Source organism: Carlito syrichta, unplaced genomic scaffold (assembly GCF_000164805.1).
Source record: "Carlito syrichta isolate Samal-C Ts95f unplaced genomic scaffold, Tarsius_syrichta-2.0.1 Scaffold129867, whole genome shotgun sequence".
NCBI classification, from domain to species: domain Eukaryota; kingdom Metazoa; phylum Chordata; class Mammalia; order Primates; family Tarsiidae; genus Carlito; species Carlito syrichta.
In genome coordinates this window covers 91,254-109,131 of record NW_007073963.1, presented here as the reverse complement: position 1 = coordinate 109,131, position 17,878 = coordinate 91,254, and the positions used below count along the sequence as shown (strand labels likewise).

The 17,878-nt window shown below is 37.5% G+C and overlaps 1 protein-coding gene across 1 annotated transcript in view; it reads left to right on the top strand.

Annotated features, from left to right (window-relative positions):
• Nucleotides 1-11,952, top strand: part of LVRN (laeverin) — an 80,410-nt gene extending 68,458 nt beyond the window's left edge. The window contains exons 19-20 of the mRNA XM_008048931.1: nucleotides 7,901-7,976; nucleotides 11,529-11,952. Coding sequence (XP_008047122.1) covers nucleotides 7,901-7,976; nucleotides 11,529-11,669 — 217 coding nt within the window. The 3' untranslated portion in view covers nucleotides 11,670-11,952. The remainder of the gene's footprint in view (nucleotides 1-7,900; nucleotides 7,977-11,528) is intronic.
• Nucleotides 11,953-17,878: the final 5,926 nt, after the last annotated feature.

Genomic DNA, 17,878 nt, shown 5'->3' with positions numbered 1-17,878 from the left:
AGATCCAGAACCTAAACTTGACACTTGACCAAATGGACTTAGTAGATACCTACAGATTATTCCACCCAACAACTCATCACCACATGGAATATACTCCAAGGCTGATCACATCCTTGGCCATAAATGAAGCATAAACAAGTTCCATAAGATTGAAATCTTGTCATGCACATTCTCAGATCACAGTGGAATAAAAATAAGTATCAAAACTAATAACACTTCCCCAAAACCCACAAAGACATGGACACTAAACAGCACAATGCTGAACAACAAATGGATCAACACTGAACTCAGAGAAGAAATTGAAAGATTCCTGGAAATAAATGAAAATGAAGAAACGTCTTAACAAAACCTCTGGGATGCCATGAAATCAGTTTTCAGAGGGGAATTTATATCTCTATGAGCACACATCAAGAAAACGGAAAGATCACAAGTGGAGAACTTAACAAATCACCTAATGGAGCTGGAAAGAGAAGACCACTAAAACCCCAACTTTAGCAGAAGAATCCAAATCACAAAAATAAGAGCCCAAATATGGGACATAGAAGACAAAAAATTATAAAAAGCATAAACAAAATAAGAAACTGGTTCTTTGAAAGAATTAACAAGATTGATGGGCCTTTAGCCAGAATGATCAAGAAAAAGAGAGAAAAAGCCCAAATAAACACAATTAGAAATACAAAAGATCAAATCACAACTGATCCTGAAGAAATACAAAGGATTATCAGAGATTACTATATACACCTATATGGAAACAAACTTGATAACCTAGATGAAATGGAGGACTTTCTGACGTCACACAACCTCCCCAGGTTAAAACAAGAAGACATTGAGACACTAAATAGACCAATAACAACCCAGAAATTGACTCTGTCATACGAAAACTACCTACCAAAAAAAGCCCTGGATTGGATGGCTTTCCAGCAGAATTCTACAAAACGTACAAGGAGGAGCTGATACCAATCCTACTGAAAGTATTCCAGGCAATTGAGAAAGATGGAATTCCCCCCAAATCATTTTATGAAGCTCACATCACACTGATACCTAAACAGGGTAAAGATTCAACAAAGAAAAAGAAACACAGGCTAATATCCCTTATGAACATAGATACAAAAATCCTCAACAAGATTCTAGCAAATCGGATCCAAAAACGCATCTCAAAAATCATCCACCATGACCAAGTAGGCTTCATGCCCAGGATGCAGGGCTGGTTCAACATTCACAAGACCATAAATGTCATTAAATGCATCAACAGATGTAAAAACAAAAACCACATGATTATCTCATTAGATGCAGGAAAAGTTTTGGATAAAATCCAGCATCCCTTCTTGATAAAAACCCTCAAACACCTAGATATAGAAGGAACATACCTCAAAATAGTAAGCGTCATCTACGACAAACACACAGTTAACATATTGCTAAATGGACAGAAACTAGAAACATTTCCCCTGAAAACTGGAACAAGACAAGGCTGCCCACTCTCACCCCTCTTGTTCAATATTGTGTTGGAAGTCCTAGCTCAAGCAATTAGACAAGAGAAGGACATCAGGGGTACCCAAATAGGAAAAGAGGAAGTCAAGTTATCCCTCTTTGCTGGTGATACGATCCTATACCTTGAAAATCCAAGAGAATCTGTCAAAAATCTGCTTGCACTGATAAAGGACTTTGGCAAAGTCTCAGGGTACAAAAGACAGTTGCATTCCTATACACCAACAGTAAACAGGCAGAGACCCAAATAAAAAGCACAATCCCATTCACAATAGCTACCAAAAAAATGAAATACCTCGGCATCTTCCTAACCAGAGAAATGGAAGACCTTTACAATGAGAATTTTGCAAAACACTGCTCAAAGAAATCCAAGAACACTCAAACAAATGGAAAAATATCCCATGCTCATGGGTAGGAAGAATCAACATTGTTAAGATGTCCATCCTACCAAAGGAAATCTACAGACTCAATGCAATATCCATTAAGTTACCAACATCATTCTTCTCAGACCTGGAAATGACAAAACAGAAATTTATATGGAAACATGAATGAACACGAATAGCCAAAACAATCCTTAGCAAAAGAAACAAAGCAAGGAGGTATCACACTTCCAGACTTCAAACTTTACTATAAGGCTACAGTAATCAAAACAGCCTGGTATTGGTACAAGAACAGGTACATAGACCAATGGAACAGGATAGAGATTCTGGAAGCAAAGCCTCAATTCCTCAACCAACTCATCTTAGACAAAGTCTCCAACAACAACCACTGGGGAGAAGAGAACCTATTCAATAAATGGTGCTGCGGAAACTGGCTGACCACATGCAGAAAATTGAAACAGGACCTCTACCTATCACCATACACAAAATTTAACTCTAAATGGATCAAAGACCTAAACATAAAACCGCAAAATATAAGAATCTTAGAAAGCCCAGGAGACACCCTTATGGAAATTGGAACTGGAAACCAATTCCTATTCAGAATCCTAAAGGCCAGTACCTTAAGAAATCAGATAGACATGTGGGGCCTCGTCAAATTAACGAGCTTCTGCAATGCAAAAGAATCCACCAAGAGAGCAGGGAGACAGCCCATAGAATGAGAAAAAATATTTGCCAACTGTATATCTGACAGAGGCCTTACATCTAGGATCTACAAGGAACTCAAATGTGCTGAAAGGAGAAAAACAAACAGCCCCTTTAAAAAGTGGGCAAAAGACATGAATAGACACTTCTCAAAAGAAGATATTTGGGCAGCCAACAGACACATGGAAAAGTGCTCAACCTCACTCATCATCAGAGAAATGCAAATCAAAACCATATTGAGATACCACCTAACCCCTGTAAGAATGGCCATCCTTAATAAACAACAGCAGATGCTGGCGAGGATGTGGAGAAAGAGGAACGCCTCTTCACTGCTGGTGGGAGTGCAGACTAGTACAACCTCTTTGGAAGACAGTGTGGCAATTTCTGAAAGAACTAGAAATCGACCTTCCATATGACCCAGGAATTCCCCTGTTGAGAATATACCTGGAGGAACTCAAATTATTCTGCGAAAGAGATACCTGCACACGTATGTTTGTTGCAGCTCTATTCACAAAAGCAAAAACATGGAACAAACCATGTTGCCCATTGAAGCCAGACTATGTAAAAAAAATGTGGTGCATATACACAATGGAATATATATGCAGTCATAAAGAAGGACAAATATATGAACTTTGCAGAAAATTGGATGGATTTGTAGTCTATCATACTCAGTGATTTATCACAGAAACAAAGAACTGAGTTCCATATGTTCTCACTCATAAGGTGATCTTGAACAACTGTAATGTTATAAGAAAGCGATTGGCAATAGTGGAAAACTGTCAGGGGAGTGGGGGTGGAACTGGCAGTTGAGGGAAACTACTAGGGGAGGGAGGGGCATATCTCATCAACAAGGGTACCTGCATGATCAATGTTTGTATACCTAACCCTGAATTGTACCCCACATCTTTAAAATAAATAAATAAATAAAATAAAAAGATAAAAGATAAAAAAGAAATCTCCATTCTGATTTCCATAGAAATTGTACTAATTTAAACTCCCACCAAAAATATATAAGTGTTCCTTTTTCATCATGTCTGGGCCAGCATCTATTTTTTATGATTTTTTAATAAAGGTCATTTTGACTGGTGTAAGATGATATCTTATTGTGGTTTTAATTTGCATTTCCCTGATAATTAGTGATGTTGAACAGATCTTCATGTTTGTTGGCCATTTGTATATCTTCTTGTTAGAGATGTCTATTTATGTCATTTTCCCACTTTTTCTCTTGCTGATTTTAGTTCTTTGTAGATTCTGGACATTAGTCCTCTATCAGATGTATAGTTTGCAGATATCGTCTCCATTCTGTAGGTTACCTATTTGTTCTGTTTATTATTTCTTTTGCTGTGAAGTTTTTTAGCTTAATTAAGTTCCACTTATTTTTTTTTTTTTTAATTTTTAATTTTTTTTGCATTTGCTCTTGTGGTTTCAGTCATTAATTCTTTCCTAGGCCAATATCCAGAATATTTTCTTCTAGATTTTCTTCTAGAATTGTAATGGTTTCAGGTCTGACATTTAAGTCTTTAATCCATCTAATTATTAATTAGATCTAATTAATTTTTCTATGTGGTGAAAGATAGGGACCAAATTTCATTTTTCTGCACATAGCTATCCGATTTTTTCAGAATAATTTATTTTATAAGGTTGTTCTTTCCCCAGTATATGTTTTTGTCTGCCTTGTCAAAAATCAGTTGGTTATAGGTATATTAATTTGTTTCTAGATTCTCTATTCTCTTCCATTGGTCCATGTGTCTGCTTTTGGACCAGTGCCATGCTATTTTGGTTACCACAGCCTTATAGTGTAATTTGAAGTCAAGTAACGTGATGCCTCCAGCTTTGTTCTTTTTTCTTAGGATTGCTTTGGCTATTCTAGCTCTTTTTTGGTTCCATATGAATTTTAGAATTGTTTTTTCCAATTCTGTGAAAAATGATGTTGGTAGTTTGATAAGGATTGTGTTGAATCTATAGATTACTTTGGATAATATGTTCATTTTAACAGTGTTGATTTTTTTCAATCCATGAGCTTGGGATGTTTTTCCACTTGTGTCCTCTACAACTTCTTTCATCAGAGTTTTGTAGTTCTTGTAGAGCTCTTTTACCACCTTGGTTAAATATATTCCTAGGTATTTTAGCATTTTGGTTGTAATTGTAAATGGAATTGAGTTATTGATTTGATTCTCAGCTTGGTCATTATTGGTGTATAGCAGTGCTACTGATTTGTATGTGTTAATTTTGTGTCCTGAAACTTTACCAAATTCATTTTTCAAATCTTAGAGTACTTTGGAAGGGTCTTCAGGATTCTCTAGCTCTAAGTTGGCATACAGAGAGTTTGATTTCTTCTTTTCCAATTTGAATATCCTTTAATTTTTTTTCTTGCCTGGTAAGGAACAGGTTGGTGGAGACAACTTGCCTTGATGCAAAAGCAAACAAATTACCATCTCTTGTCTAGCTCTGGCCTGTGGCATGAAATGATTGATGCTGTGGTTTTGAGCAGGTTCTTCCTTTGTCTCAGAACACTTATGGGCACATATCTCACAAGGCATGTGGACAAGTTCACAAACATCATCTTTCCACACCACGGTTACATGTTGGAATTGAGTATACTGCCAATAGCAGTCCAGGGACCTCTGCTCCCCTCAGCCAGGCCTAGAATTCTTCCCAGGAAACCTTTTCCAGAAATTCATTTTAGAATATTTCATTGGGTAAAACAAATTTTGGCTTGGTCCTGCTCCTCACTTCCATATACAGAGTATTACACTGATTGCTATGGGGAATTTTAGTGAATTATTAGACCAAAGATGATCTTTTGAATATTGATTCCAGTCATAAAGACTTTACTGGCCATAAGGATACCTGTCAGGTTTTAGAAAAGTCCATAGATACTTGCAGCTATGATAGAGCCTATAAAAGAATGTGAATTGTGATGAAGCAATGGTATTTTTGTACCTTTTTGTTGTATGTGGTAGACGCATTTTTGCCCTTGTCATCCTTGTTATATGGATTTCATAGCCTATAGAGAAACCCTAGTGTTATTTGATCATGGAATACACAGCATGGTCAGTTTCAAGCTCAGCCTGTCCAACTGAATCTTGCCCTCTTCTTCATTAAACACTTAATTTCTTCTCCAAATATTGTTATATTGCCTGAAGTCCTAATCTTAAAACCTTGGACTCACTTTCATGTCTACTCTGCTGTGTTTCATCATGGGAAAGACAGAGTTGAAGAGTTCAAGTAGGAGCACTAGCAACATGAGATATCATCAGAGTGGAGCACCCAAGCACGGGCAGACCTGTGTCACATGAGCTGGTTCTAGGTCAGAACCAGGTGTTCCCATGCTTGCCTAGTGGCCATGCTTGCCACAAAGACTCATACCTGGCAAGGGAGAAGAAAGAAGGTGGGGAAGGAGAGAGGCAGAAAGGCTAGTCAGACGAGAGTACCCAAATCACTGTACTTATACTAGCGCTGAATTTATCAATTTTTAAAAGAGAATAACTGTATTGATACATTTTGGTTTTTGTCTTTATATTAATTAGAATATATTTGAGCACTAGTGGGGATAAACTATTGGCAATGTATATAGCTTTGTTGAGTAGTACTTCAAAGAGATTGCTCTCTTAACAATCCCGAATGATAAATCATCTCTATTTTAATAATAACTCTTTTCAAAGTTGACAAGAACAGGAAGGAATGAAGTGTGCCAGCTACTCTAATAGGTCCTTCCACATACATTATCTCATTTAATCTCCAGAACAATGCTTCTCTTCTAAGTATTTATTATTCCCCATTTTTATAATTTATAAATTGCCCAAGGTAATGTCAAATCCATCTCTGCCTCTTGGGGGCTGCTTTTTTCTGTGTCTGGTAGAAATTCACGTGCTTAGCACCTGAGATAGGTTTCCTTTGTTTTTAAGGCTGGAACTTGGTTTATTTGGAGCTCAAATTTTTTGAGTCATTTAATAGGTTTTTTCTACTTGACCAATTAAAATAGAGAACTAAGAAATATTTCCTCTATCTTCATAGAAACAGATTTGCTTATCCGAGTTTTAGGCAGATCGTCTCTTGTCCTCCACTTTGCTCAGGTAGATATAGCTAAAGTTATAGCTGGAAAACAAAAAACAGCTGAAAAACAAAAGCACTGTTTTCTCTCATCCTTTCATCTTCGTTTGTATATTATGCCAAAGTTAGCTCTTAAAACTTTAAATTCTAGAATACAGTTTTGAAGTAAACCAGTCATGTATATTAACTATCGAGGTGTTTTATCATTTCTTAATCAACCCATTATGATAACCTTATTTTAACTTTTCTTTCTTTTTAATGCATCCAAAAGTCCCTTATTTACTTTTTTAACTACAGCAACACTTTGAGCAGGTAAGTATCTGCTGCTTCTTCATAACAATGCTTTATGGCTATTTAAAAGATGTTTTTTGTGGTATATCCAAGGACACTAAACTAAAGGAGAAGTTTCAACTACCATGCCTATGGGAGGAGGCACAAGTAGAGCCATGGTATTTAGCCTTCAGTGATCCCCAACATTCTGAGGCTATTAAAAGATATGGATACTCTTTCTGAAAAGCATGCATAGATACAAAATTTTAACTACCATGTTCAGGGTGTTTAAGTTAGCAGTTCTGAATTAATCCTGTTTTAACTACTGATTGTTAAGGGGCATAATTTACATATTTATTTACTCCCTTACAAATTTGAGATTTATGACATGTATTACAACCACCTTATTTTTAAAGATAAGCATAGTTGTTTTTAAGAAGAACTTTTTAGACTTAAATAAAGCTTTAGAAATGATTTGTTGCACAAACTAGTATTTTTTTTTTTTTTTGAGTTGGAGTCTCACTCTGTCGCCCAGACTGGAGTGCAGTGGCCGCTCCTGGCCTCTGCAGCTTCGACCTGCTGGGCTCCGGTGATCCTTCCGCCTCAGCCTTCCAAGTAGTCGAAACTACAGGTGTGCTCTACCACACCCGGCTGATTTTTTGATTTATTGTAGAGACGAGGTCTCGCTGCCTAGGCGGGTCTCGAACCTGCGGGCTCAGAGAATCCACTCACCTCAGCCTCCCAAAGGCGCGGGATTACAGGCTGAGCCACCGAGCCCAACTACAAACCAGTATTTAACTACACATATTTCTTTAGTGTTAATAGAATTTTCTATATAATAGTTTTTCTATTAAAAGATAAAGCTAAACTAGTTCATTCAAATTTTTTGCTTACATTTTAGAGATGGGAATGAATAGGAGCTGTATATTTAGCATTCATTTGCTGTGTAAAATATGGCTTTATCTTGAAAAATGCTCTCCATCCCTGATTAGCATCTTTTTGCTTTGTAGATATGGAACACAATCCTTGGTTACTCTAATGTATACAATAGGGAGAACTATAAGTACAGATTTACAGATCATAAAGGTAAGTCCTTTAAATATTATGAAGTATAATGATCATTTGGAAACCACTTTTTATATAATTTGGACCTGCTAAAATTAAAAATAATATGCTTATCTGAATTATTATATTCTATGCTCCCATTGGTGTTACATTGCTGTAAAGGAAGTATTTTTTAATTGTATCCTGCTTTTGAAATAGAAACCACTTGTTCATGGAAAGTTGGACTTCATTCTTTCTCACCTGAATTACTGCAGTAGACTCTGGCCCAGGGTCCCTATCCCAGACTGTGCTTGCTTTCATCCCATCTTTCCTATTGCTGCCAGTCTTTTCTCCTGTTCCCAAAGCTTCAGTATCTCTTTGTAGTTTTTAGAATAAATTTAAAAATTTTTTGATTAGCATATGATCTGGCCTTTGGCTTTGTTTTTGCCCATCTCACCACCAAGTGTCAGAGAGCAAGAGAGACAGAAAGACATCCCCAAACGCTTTTCCTCTAGCCATACTGTGCCACTTACAATTTTTTAAAAATTATTGTGTTGCCTCACATTTTCTAGATTTCAGAAACACTCTACCTTCTGTATGGGGAACTCTCCCCATCCCTGTCTTTGGCTAGATAAGTCCTATTCATCCTTCAAGTTCCTGCTCCAACTGCCTATTCGAGGAATTTTTAAAGACACTGATTTATAACCTTTCTTCATCCATACTCCCAAGTCATCCTATGAATATTGTTACCTATGAATAATGCTTAGCACATTATAATCAGTGGTAAATATGGCTACCCCATGGGACTATTGTTAGTTCCTGAGGACTGAGATCATATCTCAGTCATATCCATTCTAGAATCGAACACAGGCCTACCGTGTCTTTGCTTTGCTTTCCTCTGGATTGAATTTCTTCTTAGGCAGGCATTTTCTACTGTAAAGACAAGCATCCAAGCTTACTTGATCCCTAGCGCCCTCAGTTGCAGAAGGAAGAATTCTTTTTCACTCAGTTTCAAGTTCCTGCCCTGAAAATGGACTTTAGTTGGTCCTACTTGGGTCACAGGCAGCAATATACTGTGTTCAGGAAAGATGAAATGCCCTGATTGGTCTGGCCTGGGTCATTGTTCCCCTACTAGGAGCCAGTCCTACCAAGACCATAGGCACCAGGAAGAGGAAGAGGAAATTCTAGAAGGAAAAAGAAGACACTATAACCAGAAAGTAATCAAAGGGGCAAAAGCAAATATCGACAAGACACACACAGAAACTAATGCAAGAATGAAACATAAATACAACCTCTACACATTAGTCAACATAGGTAAAATTAGAAAGATATGTATTACCAAACGCTGGCAAAGATGTGGAACAACTGGAACTTCAATCCTGCTGGGGCGAATGTCACACAGCACAACTACTTCAGAAAACAGACAGTTTTAAAAAAATGTTTATCAGACGTATATGATCCACCAATTCCACTTTTAGGTTTTTACTCATGAGATATGAAAAACCTATGTCTACACACAGAGTTGTATATGAATGTTCACAGCAGCTTTCTTCACATTAGCCAAAAACTAGACACCATCTAAATGTTCATCAATAGGTGAATGAATAAGGAAAATATAATATATCCACACACAATGGAATTACTATCCCAAAAGAAAAAAAGAAAAAGTTTGTGTAGCAACATAGGTGAATCTCAAGGTGATTGTGCTGAGTCAAAGAAACCAGTCACATTCTGGGAAATGCGGACTAATTTACGATGACAAAAGGCAAATCAATAGTTGTCTGGGGCAGAGGGAGGGATGGACTGCAAAAGGGCCTGAGGAAACTTCTTTGAGTAGTGGAAATGTACTATCTCTTGATTATGGCTGTGGTGGCAAGGGTGTACACATCTGTCAAAACTCATTGACTTGGACAGTTTATTTATGGTACATAAATTATTACCAATACAATTGATGAAAATTAAACACTAAGACCTAGAACTATGTTAATAAGAACAGGAAAGGCCTATGTAAATAAGGAAAGTTAACTTTCCCTGAGCAAAATAAATAAGTAAATGTGTAGCTCACAAAGGCCTGAAATTTGATTCTAATAAAAAAAAAAGGAGAAACAGTCAGTTATGTCATTGTTATCATGAGAGAGGAGAAACCTCTAATTCCCCAAAAAATGATCTTGGAGTTTTGGTATGCCTGAGGCTGAGCTGTCAGGACCTGATTTCTCAGGAATTCTCTGGACAAGGGAGAGGAAAGCAAACCACACTCAGAACATGCTGGAATGAAAGCTCCCAGAATCAAGACTGAGTTTGAATTTGTATCTTCTAAAGTGCATCCGTTCAATCTTTGCCTCTATAGAATTCAGTAAGTTTCGTTATGGTTGCTTAATGAATGAATAAATAAAGTTTGTATAAATTTAGCAATCCTAAAAGTTTCAAAACTTTGTAGTCACTGATAGTTTAAGAAATGCAAAAATGGATTTAGTAATTGTTAGGTTACCGCCATTTTAAAAACAAATGTATTAGCTATGATGAATATCCTTGTCAACCACATAGTTCTGAGTCGATTTTCTCTTCCTCAGCTCTACAGTTTTTGTATACTTTCTGCAGCTCTGGCTCTGGTCTTTTTGCCCCACCCTTTCATAAGCCTGGCCTCTCCCATGCCCTCAAGTATACATGAAACACACCTACAATCTCACAGACCTCCACCCCCACCTCCTGCCACCACTGCAGGAGCCCAATCATAGGTGCACCATCAGTGATGTGGAGCTGTGGGTTTGTGACTCCCACCTCCTGGCAAGTGTGAGTGGGGGAAAAAAAGAGCAAGAGGCTTGTTCCTGGCTCCTTAAATTACTTTTCCCTAGAACTTTACCTTTTTTTTTTTTTACATTGTAATTAGGTGTGATAGCCCTATTACTATTCAATTTCAAATGTATTAGAGTTTAAGTGAGATTTTGTGAGTTGGAATAGAGACTGTCATCTTATGATGGATGATAAGTGCTTTGAGTTCTAATCCACTGACACAAAAATAGACTTTTGGAATGTAACTTATTATTCAGTTGGAATCTGACTTATGCATAATATCATGACAGATGCTCCCATACTGAATTCTTACGTGGTCCAATGAGGTAATTTAGCTGGTGAGCAAATCTGCTATCCAAATATTCTCAAAAGATACCAACATTTTTAAAAACACAAATATTATGTACCAATTTTGAGCTTTGGGAGTTGCATAGTTTCTTTTGAGTTTAAAAATAAGTGTCTCACTACCTCTCTGTGTGCAAATCTTATATAATACTCAATATGCATTCAGTCAATACTTACAGAGACCAACCATGTTCTTTGGAGCTAGATAATAAATAAGACAAAGTTCCTGTTTCCTGGCCCTTTCAGTCTACATCTGCTTCTTCAGGGTGGGTGTGGTGTTCATCACATCGTCTCCGTCATATTTTCCCCAGGAACACACGGTTTAGGAGTACCCATTTCTACTCATTCCAACCATCATCGCCACTTTACAAAATCATGTTGCCACTTAGCATTGACACATTTACTTTGTCCAAATGAGAAGTTACATTGCACTGATCAGATGTCTCTCTGTACTTCTAGCTGCAGCAGTTCTTCAGTGACATGTTGGAGGAGCACCAGAGGACCGAAGTGCATGCCAAATTACAGACAATAAAGAATGAAAATCTGAAAAACAAAAGGCAAAGTGCCAGGATAGCTGAGTGGCTACGGAGAAACACATAGCTTGCGGCTACTTCAGCATGCCTCTTGCATATTGTAATGTAGTTTGCTCAGTTTTATCTTCCAATACTTTTTGAATCTGGAAAACTACACATCTTATTATTTGTATTTATCTCCGTCACACATATTATTCAGAGTGCTGTTCTTCCCATATTGCCATTATTTGGTTCTGAGGCTTGGGGATTGCAGAGGTTTTCCCAACACTGCTGTATTTCTGGGGAAAGATTTCATTTAAGATTGGGCTATAAATTCAGAATTTATTTTAACTGCCTTGCAAAAGTAAATTTATCTAAGAAAATCTAGATTATTTTGTTGTGAAAGCCAGTGGAATATTAAATTATCAGCATTAATGAAGAATACATTCTTTACTGAGGGAAACACAAATTTTTCAATGTCCTAGCGTGTATTTAGTTCAATATTAAAAAGAGTAATGGGACAATAGCATAAGAGTATCTAGAAAGAGAAACCCGAAAAAATATTTGCTATAAGACAGAAAAGCAAATTTGAAAAGAGCAATTTAATGAGCCCTAAAGGCAAGAAATGAGTTTTCTCCTGCCCATTTCTCTCCCACACAGTACCTACCTACTGCATTGAATCCCACTTTGCTGGCTACTGGATTTCATGGTGTCACAAAAAGACTGTAGCATCCGTGAAGTGCCCTTAAGATCGCTGTTGTGGAGACCAAAATGGAGACAAAGACTCTGTCCTGAAGCTCTTAACTGTGTATTCACCTGTGGGGTGGACACTTTTTCAGTCAAAGCTTATGAGTGAAAATAATGTCCAAAGACAGTAGCAAGTATGGGCTAATAAGAAAATCTGAGAAACTGAGAAATGAAGAGAAACTGAGCTAGAAGGCTAACTAGAGCATAATCTTTACAGTTTTGCACTCAGGGGATAAAGTTTGACACATGATGTCTTTTAGCCAATTGAACTTACTTGTAAATGAACCCACTTTAAAAATTTTCATCAGTCACAATGTATGGAATTAGCTTAGTTTTGTTATGCCTGATTAAAACAGGACAACTAAAGTAACTCTTTCCTACTGTAGACTTTGGGTGTGTATGATTTAATCCTTTATTTTTATATAAATTTTATTTTTGTTTTTGTAGAATGAAGGTAAAACTACAGATCTCCTATCTAACTCAGGGCAATAATTGTAAAAATGAAGAAATATCATGTCAATTAAAATTCTTTAAAGATATTATATAAACTCAAGGCATTGTGATCTAAGACTTTTTTCTATCTTTTGTAAGTTAAGACAGCCACAAACTGAAATGCAACAGGAAAGTTTACTTTTGTATTTGCTGCAACAAAAAGATGTTCCCTGAGTGTCACCGGAAGGTGGTGAGACTTCACCATGGAGACAAACCAAAGCATAGGCTACTCAGGCTTGACTACAGGCCATAAATCAGAAAATTTTTCTCTTTAAATTTAGAAATGTAAATTTTAAGCAATAAACTATCTCCATGCCTTCAAATTGTTATGTGTGGGATACTTTTATGTGTTTTCTCAAACATGTGTTCTATATTTCCCATGTTTCCTCTGCTAACAAAACTTACCTTTCTACAACCCTGTCTTTGCATGTCCTCACAGCTGCTTTTCTCTTCCTCCTTTTCCTCTCTTAGTTCATTTTGTGTTGCTATAACAGAATACCTGAGACTGGGTGATTTTTCAGAACAGAGATTTATTTATTACAGTCCTGGAAGCAGAGGAATCCAAGGTTGAGGGGCCCACATCTGGCTGGGGCCTTTTTGCTGTCATCCCTTGGTGGAAAGGGAGAGGGAGAGAGAGCAGGCCGGAGAGAGAGGGTATGAAGCTGAACTCAGCCTTTTTATCAGGAATCTCTTCTTGCAATAACGAACCCACTCCTGCCATAATGACATTAATCTACGCATGAGGGCAGAGCTGATGATCAGATTACCTCTTTAAAATTCAGCTTCTCAACACTATTGCACTGTGATTAAGTTTCTAATACATGAACTTTGGGGAACACATTTAAATCTGTCCTCCATTTTCGCTCCCTTTCTTTCTCCCTCAAGCTCCCATGTCTTCCTTTCTTCCCATTCTCCTCTTTTCCAGTAACCTCTGCCTTCCTCCTGCCTGGTTGTCCTTGTCCTCTCTTTGGACTTCTAACCCTACTGTGCGCTAGATACACCAAGTCCACTTTGAGGCTGACACTCAGGGCTACGAGGGCTCTGACATCTGGTTTGGGGTGATGCCAAGTACTCCTGCTCTTTCCAAAAAAACATGTAGGCAGTTCTCTCCAGACTGATTAAAATGAAGTAAAGTCCCATTACATCTTAACTTTTGTAGTAATTAAACAGTACTGAAGTTGTTTCACCAAAATCGAATGTCCAAATGTTTGATTAATAGTCTTTATTCTAAATATGAAAAAAAATTGAATAATGTATCTTCTCTGACTTAAATAAAACTAGTTACTCAAGCACTACATTTTATTCTATTTTTTTTTCACCTTTATTTTAGATTCAGGGAGTACACATGCATGTTTGTTACATGGACACACTAAGTAGCAGTGGGGATTGGATCTCAGGTTGTCCATTCCCCGGATAGTAAACATTATACCTCATAGGTAATTTCTGAACCCTAACTCCCCTCCTCACCTCCCCCTTACTGGTGTCCCCAGTGTCTATTATTTCCATATTTGTGACTATTTAGCTCTCACATATGAGTGAGAACATGCAGTGTTTGGTCTTCTGTTCCTGAGTCAGTTCACTTAGAATGATGATCTCCAGCTCCATCCACGTTCCTGCAAAGGACAAAATTTCATTCTTTTTAATGGCTGCATAGTATTCCATGGTGTGTGTGTGTTTGTGTGTGTGTGTGTGTGTGTGTGTGTGTGTGTATGTCACATTTTCTTTAGTCAGTTGCTGGTGGGCACTTAGGTTGTTTCCATTATTGCTATTGTGAATAGAAGCACTATATTTTATCATATCTTACCATGTGCTTAGTATAAAAACAAGAGGTTGTTGATTGGTTACTTTGATAGCAACAAGGCAGTAATAAATCAGGGAGTGATACTGAGAAAGATTTGTCCAAATGGCATAAATGCTTTATTAACCAATAAAACCAGTTTATCTATTAATAGCCACTAACAACAATTTCTTTAACCCAACCAGTTTACTTTATACTTTTCATCCTAAAAGTAGTTAGCAAAATGTACAGCATAATCATGACTTTTTTCAATTTTGTAATTAGAAATTAAAATATTCCTCACAATCTTATACTTTTTCCTACCCAAATTCATTCAGTGACTTTCCATTGTTGACTTTAAATGGTAGAACTAATCCCTTAGTCTGATGTTAAAGGTCCTTTGTACCTTAGATTTTGGGACCATTCTGTATAGTGATTTATTCTGAAAAATGAATGAAGAAGCAAAGTGAGATCTCACTTAAAAGGGAGTTCTATGAGTTTCATGTCAGGGACAAACTAAAAAAAATTAAAAACAATTTTTAAAAAAGATGTGGAGTACAATTCAGCATTAGATAAATAAATGATCACCACGCAGGTAAAGTTTGGATCTACTCTTTGGGCCCCACTTTGACTGGTTTGAGATCAGGTATCCTTATTGATGTTATATGTCCTCCCTCCCCTGGCAGCATACTGCTACTGCCAAATCCTTTCTTATGGTATTATGATAAATGTTCAGGGTTTGCTTATAAGTGAGAACATGTAGCACTCAGTTCTTTGTTTCTGTGATAGAACACTGAGTATGACAGTCTAAATTCATCCAAGTTTTTGCAAATCCATAATTTTGTCCTTTATGACTGCATAATGTTCCATCGTGTATATGTGCCATATTTTTTTTTATCCAGTCCATCCTTGATGGGCAGCATAGTTGGTTCTGTGCTTTTGCTATTGTGACTAGTGCTACAGTAAACATGTGAAACAATTCCAACCAAGAATTTTCTTTCCAGCTAAGCTAAAAAAATTTTTTTAAAAGAGAACTCTGGTTACTTTTCCTGTCTGGCCTACTCTTTGCTCCAATAAATGCTATCTTTTCCCCATTCAAATGCCAGCAGGATTAATATGTCCAAAGCAAAGTATATATAACTGCCTCTCCACACAAAGAATTATGTAGAGTTAGCAGGAACATTTGGAACCATACATATATTGCTTCCAGTTCACCCTTCTCTTGAATTCAACAAGACTTAGCAAAGGTCATCTATACCACACACAAATCTAGGACTTATTTGGGCTGCCCCTCCCCTTCCCTTCTTAATGGCAGCCCTAGAGGTAAAAGAGAGAAAGTGGGGCATCTGCAACCAGTGAGAACCAAGGGGTAGATGTGGTGGGCCGTGATTTGCAGTGAGGCATTAGAGCTTGAGTGGGGAGAAGAGGGAGTGCATGCACAGGGCAAGAGCTCATGCATCATGCCAGTGCCCAGGCAGAGTGACCACATGGAGGGGAAGGGAGTTATATCATGGCGAGTCTGAGCCAAACAAGGTAAGAAGGACAGATATCTATGCAGAGTGGGCAGCCTAGTAGGACCGGTGAGAGCCCAGACAGGGCGAAACGTGTGTCTGATATGGAGAGGAGCACCCAAAATGGGAAGTGCAAATCCTAGTGTGGCAAGGAGGATGTCCAAATTTGAGGGAAGTGGCTGAGAATGAAGTATCAGAGCCCGAGGAGGATAACAAGGGCGTCCACAAGGGGAGGGAGGAAAGGCAGATACGGGAAGTTGGTTGCCACAGGAGTATGGATCAAAAAAGAAATATACACATCATAATAGGATCCAGGCTTCTCACTATTGGAGAGGGGAGTTACAGATATTCAGAAGAAGGGAACAAGAATGAATCTTGTTTTTGGAATCAAACTAGAGGTATGGGTGTGGAGTCATGGTTTTCAATATATAGATAGATTTATAAAGTATGCAATAAATAGCTATAAATGTGTAAAGACATATTTTGCTCTTTCTCCATCTCTCTCAATATAGATAGATACGAATGATATTGATATAGACCCTAGCTTTCCCACTGAGAGGGCCTGGGCACAGAAACACCTTTGTTATGGAATGAATATGTCCCCTCAAAACTCATGTTGAAGCTCTAACCCCCAAGGTGATGGTATTTGGAGATGGGAACTTTGGGGGTAATTAGTTTTGCCTAAGGACATGAGGTTGGAGTCCCCAAGATATAATTAGCACCCTTATAAGAAGAAGAGACACCAGAGCATTACTTCTACCTCGATGTGACTGCACCCAGAAAGGCTGTGGGAGTACACAGAGAGAAAACAGCTGTCTGCAAACCAAGAAGAGAGCTCTCATCAGAAAAGAGTCAGTTGGAACCTTGATATTGGACTTTCCAGCCTCCAGAACTGTGAGAAATAAATGTCTGTTGCTTAAGTCACCCAGTTCATGGCATTTGGTTACAGTAACTTGAGCTAAGATGACCCTAATAACAGTGAGCACAGATAGTACCCAGCCAGATCTTGGCTTCTAAATGGGTTCCTTGATGAAGTGGTAGGTTTCAGGGCTAGGGCAGGAAGTGACAGTTAGAAATGGAGCATCTTTTGTACCAAAAAGCAAGGAAATGCTCAAGGAATGATGGGGACATATCATAAGAGAACAAAAGTCAGTTTGAAGGGAACTTCAGTGGCCAAATCTGGGAAAATTTGAGGATTATAATAATTAAAGCAGTAAGGTAGTAAAGTAGGAAATCATGAGTTCATACCTATATATCTGAATAATGAACAGATTTAAATTTTGATGAGGGGTAGGGTATCTATATAATTTCACAGTACTTTCCCAACAAAATACTGATTAATCAGGAAAGCAAAATGAGTAATTTACAGTGTAAAAGACTGGCAGACATCACCTTAATCAAATGATTAATTTGAACATCATCACAGTTGTATAAAAATATTCTTTCATTTAGTAAGATGAAATGGCAAAAAGGCACTATTACTTTTGTTGCATTTCTAGCAAAGCTGTATAACATATAACATGAATCTTATAATGAGGAAATATTAAATTGATGGCCAAATAAATAAAAATTGAGGCTACAAAAATAATCTCCAAAAGTATCACGGTTATGAAAGTCAAGGAAAGATGTGTGCTAGCCTGGAGGAGATGAGAGATATGACAGCAAAATGTAACATGTGATTCTGAACTGGATCCTTTTCTTATAAAGGATATTATTGGGACAATTGGGAAGACTTGAATGGTATCTGATAATTAGGTACTAGAAGTATAT